The sequence below is a fragment of the Abrus precatorius genome, unplaced genomic scaffold (assembly GCF_003935025.1).
Source record: "Abrus precatorius isolate BTA unplaced genomic scaffold, Abrus_2018 Scaffold7, whole genome shotgun sequence".
Classification (NCBI taxonomy): Eukaryota; Viridiplantae; Streptophyta; class Magnoliopsida; order Fabales; family Fabaceae; genus Abrus; species Abrus precatorius.
In genome coordinates, this window is record NW_020874417.1 from 28,934,236 (window position 1) to 28,950,054 (window position 15,819).

General features: G+C 31.6%; 2 protein-coding genes across 4 annotated transcripts; one reads left to right on the forward strand and one right to left on the reverse strand.

Annotated features, from left to right (window-relative positions):
• The first annotated feature begins 447 nt into the window (after positions 1-447).
• Positions 448-3,837, forward strand: LOC113871167 (NAC domain-containing protein 78). 2 transcript variants are annotated; one of them, XM_027508032.1, is made up of 6 exons: positions 448-762; positions 905-1,182; positions 1,282-1,476; positions 2,148-2,612; positions 2,701-2,815; positions 2,945-3,837. In XM_027508032.1, the coding sequence occupies exons 1-6, from the start codon at positions 597-599 to the stop codon at positions 3,340-3,342; spliced, it is 1,617 nt and encodes a 538-aa protein (XP_027363833.1). In that variant the 5' UTR covers positions 448-596; the 3' UTR covers positions 3,343-3,837. The 2 variants fall into 2 exon arrangements, with proteins under 2 accessions (XP_027363833.1, XP_027363834.1); XM_027508033.1 differs by having other exon boundaries at positions 862-1,182; positions 2,945-3,785.
• A 3,006-nt stretch (positions 3,838-6,843) lies between these two features.
• LOC113871024 (malate dehydrogenase [NADP], chloroplastic) lies at positions 6,844-12,987 on the reverse strand. 2 transcript variants are annotated; one of them, XR_003505740.1, is made up of 14 exons: positions 12,569-12,973; positions 12,394-12,484; positions 11,214-11,300; positions 10,507-10,591; positions 9,603-9,784; positions 9,445-9,515; positions 9,272-9,362; positions 9,104-9,178; positions 8,916-9,017; positions 8,716-8,818; positions 8,219-8,287; positions 8,067-8,135; positions 7,612-7,665; positions 6,844-7,532 (listed from the first exon to the last, which is right to left on the reverse strand). XR_003505740.1 is itself a non-coding variant. In XM_027507699.1 (14 exons), exons 1-14 carry the CDS (start codon positions 12,724-12,726, stop codon positions 7,479-7,481), a joined length of 1,311 nt encoding a protein of 436 aa, XP_027363500.1. In that variant the 5' UTR covers positions 12,727-12,987; the 3' UTR covers positions 6,880-7,478. The 2 variants fall into 2 exon arrangements, 1 of the variants encoding a protein (XP_027363500.1); XM_027507699.1 differs by having other exon boundaries at positions 6,880-7,532; positions 8,696-8,818; positions 12,569-12,987.
• Between the last annotated feature and the right edge of the window lie 2,832 nt (positions 12,988-15,819).

Below are 15,819 nucleotides of genomic sequence, written 5' to 3' on the forward strand. Positions count from 1 at the left end.
ACAAATTTACTTGGCTTACTTACTTAAGAAAAAAAGAAATTTTTTTTAAAAATTATGAGAAAATGAGAACATGATGGAGGAAGAGGGCTAAAGGAGGAGTTCAGCAGAGAAAAAAAAAAGATTATAAAAGAAAAAAGAGAGTCATTTAAATAAAGCAAATTCATTTAAATAAAATTAAAACTGAATTTGAGTAGCAAGTAAAAGTATACTAATTTTATACACTAATTAATTACCAACTCTTGTGAACTATAAAACCTTTATCATGCGGAAAAGAGGAGGCGGAAATTGAAGTTATTTCGTCTCCTCATTCGTCATGCACTTGTGTCATCTAGCCAATGATTTGGCGCCAGCACACCGACTTCTCTCAGTCACGTGCCGCGGGTGACCTCGACACAATCACCCAAACGTGGCTCTATAAAACCCCATCGTCTCGCTCCTTCGCTGCTCATTCCAACCTCCTAGAACCTTCTACTACTCTGCCTTCGGATCCTCAAAACCCCCTCTTACCCTTCTTCTACCAAATGTACCAATTCTCTTTCCTTTGAAGATCCCTAATCCCAATTCTCACCGTTTCACTTCAATCCAATTTCTTAACCATGTCCCGCGATTCCCCAACCAAACTTGGTCCTGGTTTCCGATTCCACCCCACCGACGAAGAGCTCGTTCGGTTCTACCTCAAGCGCAAGGTCACCGGAAAACTACGCCGTTTCGACTACATCGCCGTCGTCGACGTCTACAAGTTCGAGCCGTGGGACCTTCCCTGTTAGCATCTTCTCATCTCTCTCTTTCTTTTTTCCCCCTTTATCTCTACCCGTACGTCCCGTCCTCGGTCTCGATTAACGTTTCGTTCTTTTTCGATAGCGTTTGAAAATTCAAAGACGCTTTTCTCTTTCTTTGGTTTCAGGTAAGTCGAAGCTGAACACGAGGGACTTGGAATGGTACTTCTTCAGCGTGCTGGACAGGAAGTACGGAAATGGTTTCAGAACCAACCGCGCCACCGAGAAGGGTTACTGGAAGACCACCGGAAAAGATCGCCCCGTCATGAATGGCCACCGCACTGTCGGAATGAAGAAAACCCTCGTTTACCATCTGGGTCGGGCCCCACATGGTGCTCGCACCAACTGGGTCATGCACGAGTACAAGCTTGTTGATGATGAGCTGGCTCAGGCTGGAGTTGTTCAGGTAGTGATACATATATATAATTGTTGTATTTTATTTTTTTTTGTTGGATTTGGTGTTGGTTTGATACTTAGTTGGTGTGTGGTTTGTTTGGTGGAGAAGGATGCTTTTGTGCTGTGTAGGATTTTCGAGAAGAGTGGTGCTGGTCCCCAGAACGGGGCCAAATATGGCGCTCCCTTGTTAGAGGAGGAGTGGAGTGATGAGGATGAGGAGGTGGAGGTGGCTCCCTTTCTGGCTGATGAGGTTTTGAATGCGGTGTCTGATGGTGCATATGTTGAAACGGATGACCTTGAACAGGTTTGTATTCTGTCCAAGCGATGGGGATTGATGTATTGGTGTTGGGATACTTTATTTATTTATTTATTTACTTGGATTTTTAACATAAATGAATTATCTGATGTTTCTTCGTTGTGTAGGCTGGGTGAGTTTATTTATGAGTTGTAATTGTGTGTATGTCTATGCAGTTGTTTGTTTTAACATTGTAGCTAATGGAGTCCTTTGTAGTTGTTTTGTTTTCTTACCGTGTCTTCATGTTTTGCATCTCAGTATTGCGGGGCCATTGTTTTGGTTGCTTTTTATGTTGTGCTCTACGTAATTTTCTTTTGGATAGGTCTTCCTCATAAGGGCTAGCTTTTTACGTTGGTATTTAGTGGGCACTTATCGGTGTAGTTTTTTTTTTTTTTTTTTTTCCCGGGAAGATGTAAGCATTTTGGGGAAAATGTTCAATGTGAATTACTAACTTTACTTTTGAGTGAGCATTTTATGTATGCTGATTTATCATGGTCATCATTCACGAATGTCCTTCCACAGGTTTTGTTATTGGTAAGATTTTTTTCTGATCCATAAAGAGGTATCTGAGTTGCTTGTATGCCATGACTCTCGCCCTGTTTTTTTAGCTGAGTTGCTTTCTCTGCATTGCCTGGCATATTCAATTCTCTAATCTTAAAAGAAATGTCTTCAATGTCCAGAAGCTTGATTTGAGTGATGCAATTGGAGGTGCTGGTTTTCCATCATCAAACTTCTATCATGGGGAGTGTAGTAGCCATCCTGATCATTCCCAAGTATTTATTACAGAACCGAAGCCATTGGATATGGCTGAGCAACATGGTATGAACACCAATTCTGTGATAGATGGAGACAATGGTGAACTGAATCCTCTGAATTTCAATGGCACGTTTGATGATCTAGATCTATACTTGGATGCTGCTGATTATCTTCCGATTGTTGATGATGGATCATTCTTGGAAACCAATGATCTTGTGTTTCCGACAGAGGGTAATCCCACCCAGGTTGATATTTCTGGGACTGATATGATGGAAGAGTATCTTGCATACCCTGATGATGATATTTCCAAGTATATATCTTTTGATCTTCCTCAGAATACTGAGTGTGAAAACTCTGTTCCCAACCAAGGATCACCTTTCATCCAGCAGGTTGTGGTGTACCCAAGATTTTTTTATGTAGTATACCTTGCTGATTTGTATTATAGATGCATATTAACACTTTTTTGGTCATTGACAGAATGTGGAAGGAGAAACCACTGATATGTCCGGGGCAGTCAAACATGAATTTGAAGCGGAATCTAGCAATGAAGCTTCTTCAAGCAAGAATGCACAAGAGTCCAAATTTCTTTCAGGTGAGACTGCCATCCACGTAGCATCCAAATTTCTTGAGTTGTTCTTTTGATGTGTTTTCCTGTGTACAATACAGCTTGTTAATTAGTACTCTATTCATCAATGTGACAAAATTCTTCTTTGTTTGGCAGGAAATACAAATCAATTTGTAAAGCAGGCCAATAAATGGTTGGCCAGCATACCTGCTGCTCCCGCATTTGCTTCGGAGTTTCCTTCTAAGGAGATTGCTCTTGCTCAGTCTTCCAACTCAGCTCATATAACTGCAGGTATGATCAGCATAACAGACATTACATTAAGAGGCAATGGGATGGATTGGACGATGGGCAAGAATGGAGGGTTTAACGCTATAATATCTGCTGGGTTTTCTGAACCCAATGTTAATTCTGCTTCTTTGATGCCAATTTCTGGCTTGGTCTCTAGCAAGACCGCATTTGTCTTGTCACATGGCTGGATTTTTGTGATGGGTTTCTCGGTTCTTGTTCTTTCACTGAGTTTCAAGATTGGAAGCATCATGTATACTGGTAAATGACAACTAGGATACGTTCGTGTGAGAGAATGAGCTGCTGTCAGTAAAGTATCGTTTAGTGTTTGATGGTACTCATTCAACGACTAGGATCCCATGACTTTGTAGATTTATGGTACTTTAGTCATATTGATCTATACATTTTTCGTTGTAACTTATACGCCAGCATTTTTTAGAGTGCCGATAGATAGAATAATGTTGTCTTTAAAGCAATTCGTAGTATATTGTTGTTACTATTTACTTCCAATGCTCTTAGTGATAGACGCAAAGTTCTGACTGAGAGAGGTTTTTCAGTATTTAAGTTGGACATGTAGTTTGTTTCACAAGGTAGACGTACAAGGGCCATTTGTCCCTGGTCTTGTTCTCATGGGAGTAGATTCTTTCATGTATATGACAATTTGTTTAAATTGTGTTTATACCTCTCCTTATAAGACTCTTAACTATTATGGCTTATTTGATGTTTATCATTAGAAAGAAATTTTAAATACGATTTTATTATGTGAAAATTTAGCATGGGGAGAAGATCTATTATACGTTTTCAAAATTTGTATGAGAGTAGGAACAGCAGATTTTTTTCACGTTACAAATTAACGTCATGTAAAGTTGTTGGGTTTATGCGTGGGCTTGACCATAATTCTTTAGTTTTCTGCGAGTGTTGGGTTTTGCATGAGAAGATACATCTCAGGTATGAGATAAGCCATTGAAATTATCTTGAAGTACTTGACAAAAAAGTTGGTGCATCCACTATCGAGATTAAACTTAATTTAGTATGTGTGATTTTAATTTTTCAATTTGGTTCTTCTATCTGTTTAATTATTATAGATTATAGATATGAATCTAGGTACGCGATATTATGTTATTCTGAAACCTCTGTTCAAATTTGTATAATATATTTAAGTTATTTTATAATAAAGATTAATTTTTTTCAATTTTAAAATAAGTTAATGAATTTGATGTGTTATATATATTTTATAATTAAGAAATTTTTATTTTTTTTAAGTTCATTTATTTTTAAATATTTATTATTAACTTTTTATCATTGATATTAATATTATAGTAAAATTATTTTTATTAGTTTGTTACAATAAGTTTAAGTGTGAGAAGTACTCAACGAGTAAGGCTACAATTTTATTTTATTTTATTTTTGGTCAATAAGGTTACAGGTATTAAAATAGTTATTTATGCAGATATAGGAAATATTTTATTTTATTTTTTTCATACAAGTGTGAGAATAGCCATTATAGTTTTTGGCTCTTATTTTTTTATAAAGAAAATTTACAAACGTAATATTTTAATAATTTTTTAGTATAAAACGTTTAAAATTATTGGGGAGTTAAAATGGCCAATGAATTGTAATATACTAAAAGTCCTAATGTTTAATTGTTTATTAGTGAGTTTTTGGTAATTGTATGAATGTTATTAAATTTAAAGTTTTTGAAATAAAAATAAAAAATATATTAAGGTATTTACTTTAAAAAATGAAATAAAAAATAATTTTAAAATTAAGAAATAAATGTAAAAAATTAAATATTTAATACAAAAAATTACATAATAAAAATAAAAATGTTTGCTTAAAAATATTCTTATGTAAAATATATTTAAAAACACTCTCATTTAAAATGCATAATCAGATTTAATACACAGGTGGATGATTATTAGCTTTTAGTTGAGCATGACGGATATGCTAATGCTGCTGCGGTAATACTCGACCAAATTTTTTCTTTTAGTTGTTTTTTTTATTAAAAGTATTTTTTTAAAATTAGTTTTTAGTAAGATTTGAGTTTTTGTTATTGAACTATTCATATTTTGCTGCCGTCCTCATTGTTTTACTTTCTTAACTACTTTTAGAAATTAACTCTTAATCCTAAACATTAAACTCTAAAGCTCAGTTATAAAACTAGACATTGTTAGAAATATAAAGTTTTGAGAAAATATTTAGTGTTTTTATTTTTAAAATATTAAAATAATAATAAAATTAATGAAACAGAATATTCCCTTATCAATTAATTCATGTTCTTGGATATGTATTTTCATACTTTTATTACAGGAAATGTTAATTTATTGGATGAAAGTGAGGAAGAAATCCATTTTCTTAACCATCTTTTCCTATTGCCATCATGCTTTTGCTTGCATATAATTTCCTTATCATTAACATCTTTGGTCTAATTTATTTTTAGAGAACAATCTCTTCTTTTTTTTTCTTAGAAGAGTTGTAAAAAACATGCTTTTTTTTTAATTTTAATTTTCCCCCCAACATGCTTATGTCACGTTTGTTCCCTACTTCTGACCCTCCCTTTGTTGGGTCCTGAGCAGGTGCAGCTTGGACAAGGACCACCCTCCTCTTTTCTTAAGATCTGCCATGGATAAGGAAATCTTTTCTTTTCTTAAGAACTGCCATAGATATTCAACTTCTCAAAAGACTATGTATTATCAACAAAGTTAATTACGGACTTTCCCACAATGTTTGTATTTAGATTAGTTGAAAAAAGTGTTTTCTTTTTATAATTGATTATATGTATAATTAACTATTGAGATAATTGATTATGTAAAATAAATTGTGTTTCAATATGTTAGATTATATAAGATAATTACCTTTTCATATTGAAATTACAAAGGTATAAAATTGTGTAAAAATTTAACTAAAAAGTAAAGTGATAGCTTTTAAATAAAATTTTGTTTATCTCAAATTACTTGCTTTGTAAAAAATAACTAAATATAATAAGCTGATTTTTAAAAATTTGTTAAACGAGAACGAATAGTATATTTTTAAGGATTTTTAACATAATCAATAAATAATCTTATCCAAACACAAACATGTACGATACTATTGTACTTTTCATCAATTATTATGTTATACAATTTATTGTTATGTTCTCACTTCTTTATTATCAATTTTTTACTAATAATATTAAATAGTACAAAAGGAAAAGAATTCACGATTGGAAACTAAATAAAATTACATTAAATCATATTTAACCATAAGAGTTATAACTTTTAAATGAATTTGACGCAGAACTAAACACAACAATAAGAAAAATTGGAAAACAGTCTTAACTGAATAGCTCAAATTTATTTTATTTTCATTCTGTCTTCACTTTTTATTATAAAATTTTCAAATTATTTTAATTTATTTTTTGCTTTAAATTTTTATTAAAAACAATAAAAATAAAAAATATATATATAATTTTTAGTATTTCCTATACAAGTATTCAAAAATAGATAATAAAATAAAAACAAGATAATAATTCTATAATTAAAAGTAAAAATAAAATAAAAACATGAACGTGCACTTTTCATTTACATTATTATTCAGACTTCAAAATTATACTTGACTCAAGTTTACACTTTTTAAACTTACTTTTATATACTTTTTATAATATCATTAAACCCCCTTGAGCCTTACTTTTTCTTGATTTAGTAATGATTTTAGGCTTATTAACCATGGTTTAACTGTGACCATAATATTTTTTTACTTCAACACTAACTTTAGGGACTTTATCGATACATAAAATAGTATAAAGAAGTCAATTAAGAAAAATGTAAAATTACAAAGGAATAAACTGTTATTTATCTTAAAATAAATACATAATGTGATGTGCATGATTGTTGAGCATGCTAAGAGATTCAATTGGCCCTTCAGTTTGTAGTATGGGACAATCATCTAGACAACAGAAGTTGATATTACTCTTACAACATCTAGATCAACTTATTTAGCAGCATTATGGTTTTAAAATCAAATGAATGTTTTCAAACTTTTATTGTTGCAAAAAACAAAATTTTTGCATGCTTATAACAACCATTATTCTACATCAATTAGCGTGATCTTATTTCAAGGGTAAAATATGTTTTTAGTCCTTGTAAATATAATAAAATTTAATTTTGTTTTAATCCTCATAAATTTTAAAAATGTTAAAATGATCTCTATCATCATTTATTAATGACATGTCATATATATAGTTATGTCATGTCATATGTATCTATCACCAAGTGGTAATAGAGACTATTTTAAAAAAATTTAAAATTTGTAAAGACCAAAAATAAATAGAAAACTAAAATAAAATTTAACCATATTAATAAGGACTAAAAACATATTTAAACTTTATTTCAATATCTGCTATGGCGGCATTCAGGAGATGGGCTAGTTACATTTCTCCTGGGAGCATGGTATCACCAGGTAGATCACAAACAGCAATTCCCTGATAATAGATAATATATATGTTCAGATGATGAATATCAGCAGAAGAAACTAATCATATATAATGATGAGATACTTACCTCGCCTGTTAGGTGAGCCACACATCTCTTCTCAGCCAACAACTCAGCTTCTGTCTGCAAAATAAGACATATTAAACTCAAAAAATTCACATAGGTTCAGGCACACATCAATTTAAACTGTGCATTTGGTTCTTTTAGCACCAAATTTTACGTTTATATGATATACTTAAACAATAATTATACAGTACATAATAGTAAAGGTTTTTTTTTTTTTTCTTTCTGTATTTGCCAAATTTGAAGTTGTTTTGTTGTATAAAATAAATTAAACCCCTGTTTGTTTTAAATTAAAAAAATCAACTACTATACTTTTCAATGAAAAACGTGTTCCAATACAAATATGTAGTTCAGATTAATCTAGGCACACATCTTAATTATATCCAACGATTTAAAATCAATACCATCTAGATTAATTTTAATGAATTATAAACCAAATGCAAACTAAGTTTCAATTTTACCTTGTCTATTCGCTGTCGAAGGTAGTCATCAAATATAATATCCTTTACAAGTTCATAATCACCATCGCCCTAGCAGATAAAATTTTTGTCATAGGAGGAACAGAATCAATTTTAGAAATTATAAGAATGAAGAATATAGTAAACAAACTTACATTTGATCGACATGGCATGCTGAAAACAATACCTTCAGATATTCCGTATGGATTTCCATTGCTATATACCTGGCATTGCAATTGCAAACTTTGTGTGATTGAAGTAGAAAGAATAAACTCAAAAAAATACAGGAAATTGAATGTATAAATGAAGGCTGTTACATGTTTAAAGTTGTGAGAAAAAATTGGTTATAGGCCCTTCAATTAAGCTTTACAATACACATTCCAGATAAAGAAGAGAAATTGTCATTTTAACTACAACTCCAAATGATGTTTATTTATTTTAGCATGCATGAAGGAGCAGAAACTAGACTGAATGTATGTATGACTTGTGACTTTTTACTTTTTTCTTTGTATGAATCGGAAGGTAACTTCTGTTAGTATTAATTGTAGAGCAAGTTTGCAAGTCTTGCTGAAAAGCTCATCTAATTCTATATCAAGTAAATACATGAGGTAATTTAACTAATATCAACATACACCCGAAGAAAACCAATCACCCTCAGGAGTAGGAGTGATTAAAGATCGTATGGCATCAACAATTGATACAGCAGTTGATGCAGCTGATGACCTTCCCCATTTTTGTATAAGCGCACCACCTCTCTGCCAATCAAACAATTACTTGTCAGCTTTTAGCACTAGGAAACCATATATCTTTTATGCTGCACATTTAACTATGGATGCTTATTACAAATTTTACCTTTTGAACCTTTTCAGTGAACTCCTCCTCCAACCACTTATGATCCTTAACCACCTCTTTGACCGGCAAACCATCGATTCTAGAATTTAAGAAGTCAGGGACCTATCAACAAGATAACACCACATCATAAAAGAGAGTTACAGAAATTCAGTTCAGGCACATTATGCTGGTAATGATTCTTCAATAACCTGAGTAGTTGAGTGGTTGCCCCATATCGTCACATTTGATACTTTATCATAGAAGACACCAGCCTTGAGGGCAAGCTGCGCATTTTATTGAGACAATGCAGAGAATATAGTTAGCTATTTCTTCTGTTGTAGAACAATTTTAAAAGGAAAAATTTTATAAACTGTTACCTGACATTTTGCTCTGTTCTCATCTAAGCGAGTTAAAGCATGAAAATTTTTAGCAGGAATGTTAGGAGCATTCTTCAAGCATATTAATGCACTGCATTTAAATACACGACACGAACATTAGCATAAACAAACACATGTAACTTCAAGTTTACATATGAAAAAACCATGCTTACTTTGTATTGCAAGGGTTTCCCACAACTATAACTTTGACATTGCGGGATGCTACAGCATTCAGTGCTTTTCCCTATTGTACACAAGGTATAATGTTAGTCTAATCAACTTTGTTTAAGCAGAAAGCAATAAATATGGCTTAAATTTGAATACCATTTACCTGCCCAGCATAAATCTGCCCATTTATGTCTAACAAGTCTGCACGCTCCATTCCAGGTCCTCGAGGTTTTGCACCTATTAGCAAAGCCCATTCTGCATCTTGGAACACTTCATAGGGATCAATACCAATACTCACCTCCCTCAACAAAGGAAACAAAGAGTCCTCTAGTTCCATCGCAACACCTGCATGTTGAATTAGAACATTCAGAATGAAAACAGCAGTGATGTGATATATACTTATATCAGTCAACTTTAAGATGTATCTTGTTTGAGTTTAAAGCATATCAAAAAAATAAATAAGTATAACCTATTCCAACCTGGCAAATCATATTCAAATTAGTTATTACTCAAATTTCTATTATTGCTTGGATTTCTCATCTATCTCTCTCAGTAGCAGAGTTTCTCATAACTAAAGCAGCCTCATGTTTTCTTGTAATAATGTGTATCCATACTTAATTAGAAGTGCTCAAATGGGTTCCTGCTGTAAATATGAATTTAGAATTCAAGGTACCCTTCAAGTACAAAAAATTGAAAGAAAAACATGGGGTAATGAGATGATTTCCATTACCCATACGGCCATACGTACAAAGGGGTACGACATTACTAAATGAAAAGGTATCAAGATGACTACAAAGTAAAATCTTGTGATTGGTTCGTTCACAATAATCATAAAAAGATGAAAATAAAAAATTAAAAAGTTAATAGATAACCCGCAATCTATCCAGCATACATTCTTGTAATGACTCAACTATGACACATCTTAGATGCACCATAACTTCAGTGAAAATTTTTCAAATTTACAGGCATGGTTATATTTATTTCCTTGGAATTGTATGTACGCCTAGGCCATAAAGTGCTCACAGGGTAAGTTGAATTTGCAAATTTACAATATGAAGGAAGCTTACCTTCAAGAGCTTGAAGTGACCTTTCTGATCCTAATAATTTCAGAGCAATAGGTTGATCTGGACCAAAAACTTCACCAGATGCAAGCTGACATAATAAATCTACTCAGGTTCGCGAGTGGAATGAAATCTCATGAACATTAAAGGTAGTAGTTCTCTCATAAAAGAAATCTCAGAGTACATGCAAAATAAAATTGTTTGCTTGAACACTCACCATCTATTCAATTTATCTTTCATACTAATTTTAATTTCCATTCCATGTAACAAAACGATATAAGAATGTGGTGCTTCCATCAAACTATAAAACTCAAAATTTGAAGATATTAGTGAGAGTTTCAATTGATTTAGAGAAGAGATGAATATGATAGTACAAAGAGTAACATAAATAAATTCTAAATCAAAGTGATGTACATGCATATTCAACAATACACAGTAGTGTTGATCCAGGTATGTATTTACCACAATAAATTACAAAATCAATACAAAGAAAAAAATTTCTAAGCCTGAAAAGGCTACACAACAATATTCAGCAACCTCAACAACATATCAAACTATCAACCTCAACCATGTTCTACCCTTTCAATGACTTCAAAAATCTTAACCTGAGAGAACTGATTAAAAAAATTGAAACTAGATGATTTGAGAAAAGAGAGTTGAACTTCTAATGTGCTACACTGACATGGTTCTTACATAAATCCAAGATACATTACCTTGAAAAGTAGATGATTGGCAATCATCCCAGCAGCACCTGAGACTGCAATGTTAATTAATTTCTTCCAGGATCTTGTTTCTTCTTCCTGCAAAAACATTACCCAAATGTTTCAATAAGACATATAGCTTACATTGACAAATTCAACCATGTCATAAATCAAAGAGCCGTTAGATTTCAAATATCTCATAAAAAATAACACCCATAAAATATTAGTTTAATGTTCTCAAATTCAATTAATTGTTCATCTTGTGTTTTTTTTTTTTTTATAGAAATTAGATTGTATATTCAATTGAATATAAATGGAAAATTGGACAGAGAAAAGTATTTACAGATTTACGGGATAATGCATCCTGTACAATAAGTTAAAAGTATCAAGCATAGCCCAACAATTTTCTTAAAAGCCACTATCACTATAGCAATGAAGTACTGTAATTACATTCCTGTCACACCATGCTATCATAGATTAACTGAGACGAAACGATATGTACTTTACTAATTTAAAAGATCACCAAAGGAAACAAATTACAAATGATTTAGTCTGAGATGGCGACACTCTGTATCTGGAGGAATTAATAGGACCAAGGTAGCTCTATGAATTGTTATTGTATGGTGCACGATTTGATGGACACAACTCCAAATTATTTCTGACATTTGTTACAATTTCCTTATGGATTTCTCTAAAGTATTAGTGATCTCCAATTACATAAGAATATTGGAGACTAACCTGTCAAAAGCACAATGATGAAATAGTAATGAAGGTAAAATTGATTAAATTCAGCATTTTGACAGTACAAGACTGACATTTTGGTATGGAAGACAACAAACAATATTTTTTACGCCTTTTGGCTGATTATTGGTGTTCAAACAGAAGGCATCTGCATAGACCAAACTTAACAACAGATAAGGAATCGAGACAAGAGCAGTTTAAGACAGAGATACACCAATCTAGTTCAATTCTATCATATAGCCTAAATACACGCTGCAAAAGAAATTGGGTATCATCATGACATGCACATACTGACAAACATAAACTTCACCGCAAAACCCAGGAATCAATCAGTAGCGGGAAGGAACATAGTCAAAGAATCATGGACAAAACCCACAATTTCATTTTAAGACAACCTAAAACAACAGAAATACATGGATGAAACACAGAAGAAAGAGGAAGGATCACTTACAGCCTTCAAATCATAGGTGAGACAGAAGACACCATAGCAATCAGGCTTACCCTTGGGCTCCTGGATTTGCACAGCTGGCACCTGCACTTGACTGAGAAGTGAAAGGAGTAAAATTCAGTCATACCCAAGTAGCTGAAAATTGAAAATGTTGGATGCAGAGTGTAAAGTTGCTCACTTTGGTGCAACAGAGCAAGAAATCTTTGCATGTTGAGTTCTATGAAGAGGTGCAAAAGCACAGTGGCGGTGCCTAGGGAGACCCCTTGATAGAAATGAGAGTTGCGATGAGTGAAGATGAGTTTTTGCACAAGCGGGGTTAAATTGTGTCACAGCCATGGCAACAGAGATAGAGTCTCAGATAAGAAGTTTAAAAAAGAAAAAAAGAAAAAGCACTTTTTCTGCCTCTGGAGCTGAGTATAAGCAACACTTTTGAAGAACTTTCCAAAGGGTATGCTTATGAGGAGGGAATGAGCAAAGATAACGTTTGGTTAAGAGGCTGCAAAGTGGAGGTTGATAACCAGAAAAGTAGGGGGTAAAAAGGAGGGCAAGAGAACAAGAGGATGATTTGAAATACAGTATAAGGTCATAGAAATGACACATGTCAAGGTATCCTTTGAAGGTTGGTCTATCTTCAATTCATTTCTTTACTTTGAAAAATCATTGGATACACCATATATAAATATTTTATGTAATAATGGACCAATGAAAGTGATTAAGTTTTATTAAATAGAATTCATTAAACTATCAACATGTTGTATATGAATTAAATACTATATATGTAAATATCATATTTCGGTGGTACCACTACATACACCTTTTTAAGTCACGTGAAGAATATATACGCCTTGTGTAGAGTGGCGCATTAGCGTGTCAGTATGCTATATTTCATAATTTTCGTAAAAAAATGATAAGAAGTAAAAGTTTTACCTAGATGATCAAATGAGTAAAATTCTTGGTGTAGTAGTCTATTGTTGCTAAAATTGTAGGGTCATTGTGTGGCAATTGTGTTTTTAAATGTTTTATTTGTAATTATTGATTATAATTATACTTTATTTTCTGAAACTCAACCAAAAATTTTGTGGTAATTTCAAATCATAATATTAAAAAAAAATTGGCAGTTCAATTCATAATCGTGTTGTTGCCATAGACTAGACAAAAATCATTAGCAATAATTTATAGCATATGTAGATCTGATACTTTTTTAACTGTTAATAGTTAATTTACAGTGATTTTAAACCACTAAAACATGAAATTTTAATCATAAAAATGATTTTTTTTTCCTAATGAATAAGATTGTTACTCTCACTTCTCCTAGTAGTTTTCTTGTATTAGACATCAACATTTTAAGTTTAACTCAAGTTAAGGATGTTTCCATAACAATTTTCTCTCCACAATATATGGCATGCAAGCTAGTTAATAACAACTCGTGCGTGCGTGCAATCCACATTCTCCTAGCTACATTCCTTTGAGTAGAGGTGACAATAGATAAGGTATTATAATTTTTATTTTTAGTATTTTAAAAAAATGTTTACACTCTTTTTTATCCTTATATTAGTTAAGTAATTATATTTTTATACTTATCTCCATTAGTCGTGCTTTATTAATTGAAATACAATTTCTTCTAACACTTTTTTTATGATTTAATAAAATATAAATATTATTATAAAATAAATAACTTTATTTAGAGATATGACTAACTTATTCATATATAGTAAAAAAAATTACAAATAATTTAATATACATGATATTATGCTTTCATTTGTTTTTCTTTTTTAATCTTTGACTGGGTATTTTTAAGAAGGCACAACTTTAAGAATAAATCTAGCATCAAGTGTAATGATTGACAAAAATACATATTTTATAATATTTTACATGTAATTTACTGGAATAGTATTTTTAGAATAAGTAAGATTATTTTTTAATATAAAAAAGTTTCCTAATTATCTAGGACATGGGCATACAAAAAGATTAAAGCATCTTTCAATATCCTTTTCAAGAGAGTGATCTAGGCATAATCTCAACTAACAATTCACCCCCTTTGTTATTCTCGATTCTCAATATTCCTTTCCTACATCCAAGACAGAGACCAAAGAATTTTTTTTTCTTTTTTAATCATGGATGGTATTCTAAATTTGAAGTGTAATATGAGTTAATTAAGATCACCATCTTAAAAAATGTTTTTTATTTATAAGATGTTTCTACAGTAATATATTTTACAAATTGCTTCATCAATTTATCTAGATAGCTAATCTTAGTTTTTGAGTTTTCGATAAAAAAAAATAAAATACATTCCACTGGTTAATATTCTAAATACCCATAAAAAATAAACTACGAAAAAGTTAAGTGCTAATAGTATTATGGACTTGAGCAAAATTTGAATGGAACATTGGTATTAGAAAGAGAGCCTAGGCCATACATGAGTTGCAAAGCCTTCCAACTCTTCATTTTTTTAAAGACAAAATCGTGAGGTCAACAAATGCTAAAGTGAACAATATTTTAAAGGTAGTGAACCCAACAATATTGCAAACTTGAATGAAAGAGTGTGTCACTTTAAAAGAAAAAAAGGATAATATTATTCTTTTCTTTTTTGAGACATTTAAGTCTTTTAAAATTATAGTTTATCTTATTACATGTCTTTTGACACACTTCAGAAAAATCATTAAATTTAATTTTAAGAACACTAGTTACTTTAAAAAATGAAAATTTTAACAATGAAGTAATAAATCCATAAGTAAATTCTTTCAAGGCTTCAGTATATGCTATACTATTGAATTTAATGAGGGAATGTTTATAAAGAAATGCCACTTCGCCATTCAAATATTTTTGTGTACTGTAAAAGTTAAAGACCCTGAATCCTTCTTATAATTGGAGTCCACATTTACAAAAATGTCGAATTTCAACATGAAATCTATCATAACAAAGTGTCATTGTCTCATTTAGAGTTTAGATATTTCCAATGCATCATATTTATTTAAAAAGGTGACAAAGAAGATAATGGAACTGTAACCGTGGCAATGAAAAGCTAATGGGTTTATATATAGCACATGTATGTAAGAATGCAGATGATTAGAAATACAATATCTACATCCTTCAAATATTCTTCAGGAAAAGAATATTCATTTTTCAATTATTTCTCTTGTCCTCTGTACATAGCTTCTAGTATATATCGTTTAGCATAATTAATACTATTACTTGCCATGTCTCACCCTCTTGGCTGATTTGGTCCTCTACAGCAGATCTCTCTACAGCCTTTCTCCAGCCAACAAATTGAGTAATTTAAGAAGTAGATTGACCAATCACATTGAAAATTTTATTATGCTCATCTATTCTCATTAACAAATCTCACATTTGTGATTGATCAATCTTATAATTATATTGACCAATGCATGTATTAGATTGACCCTTTCTTGTAAATGTATGGTAAAGATT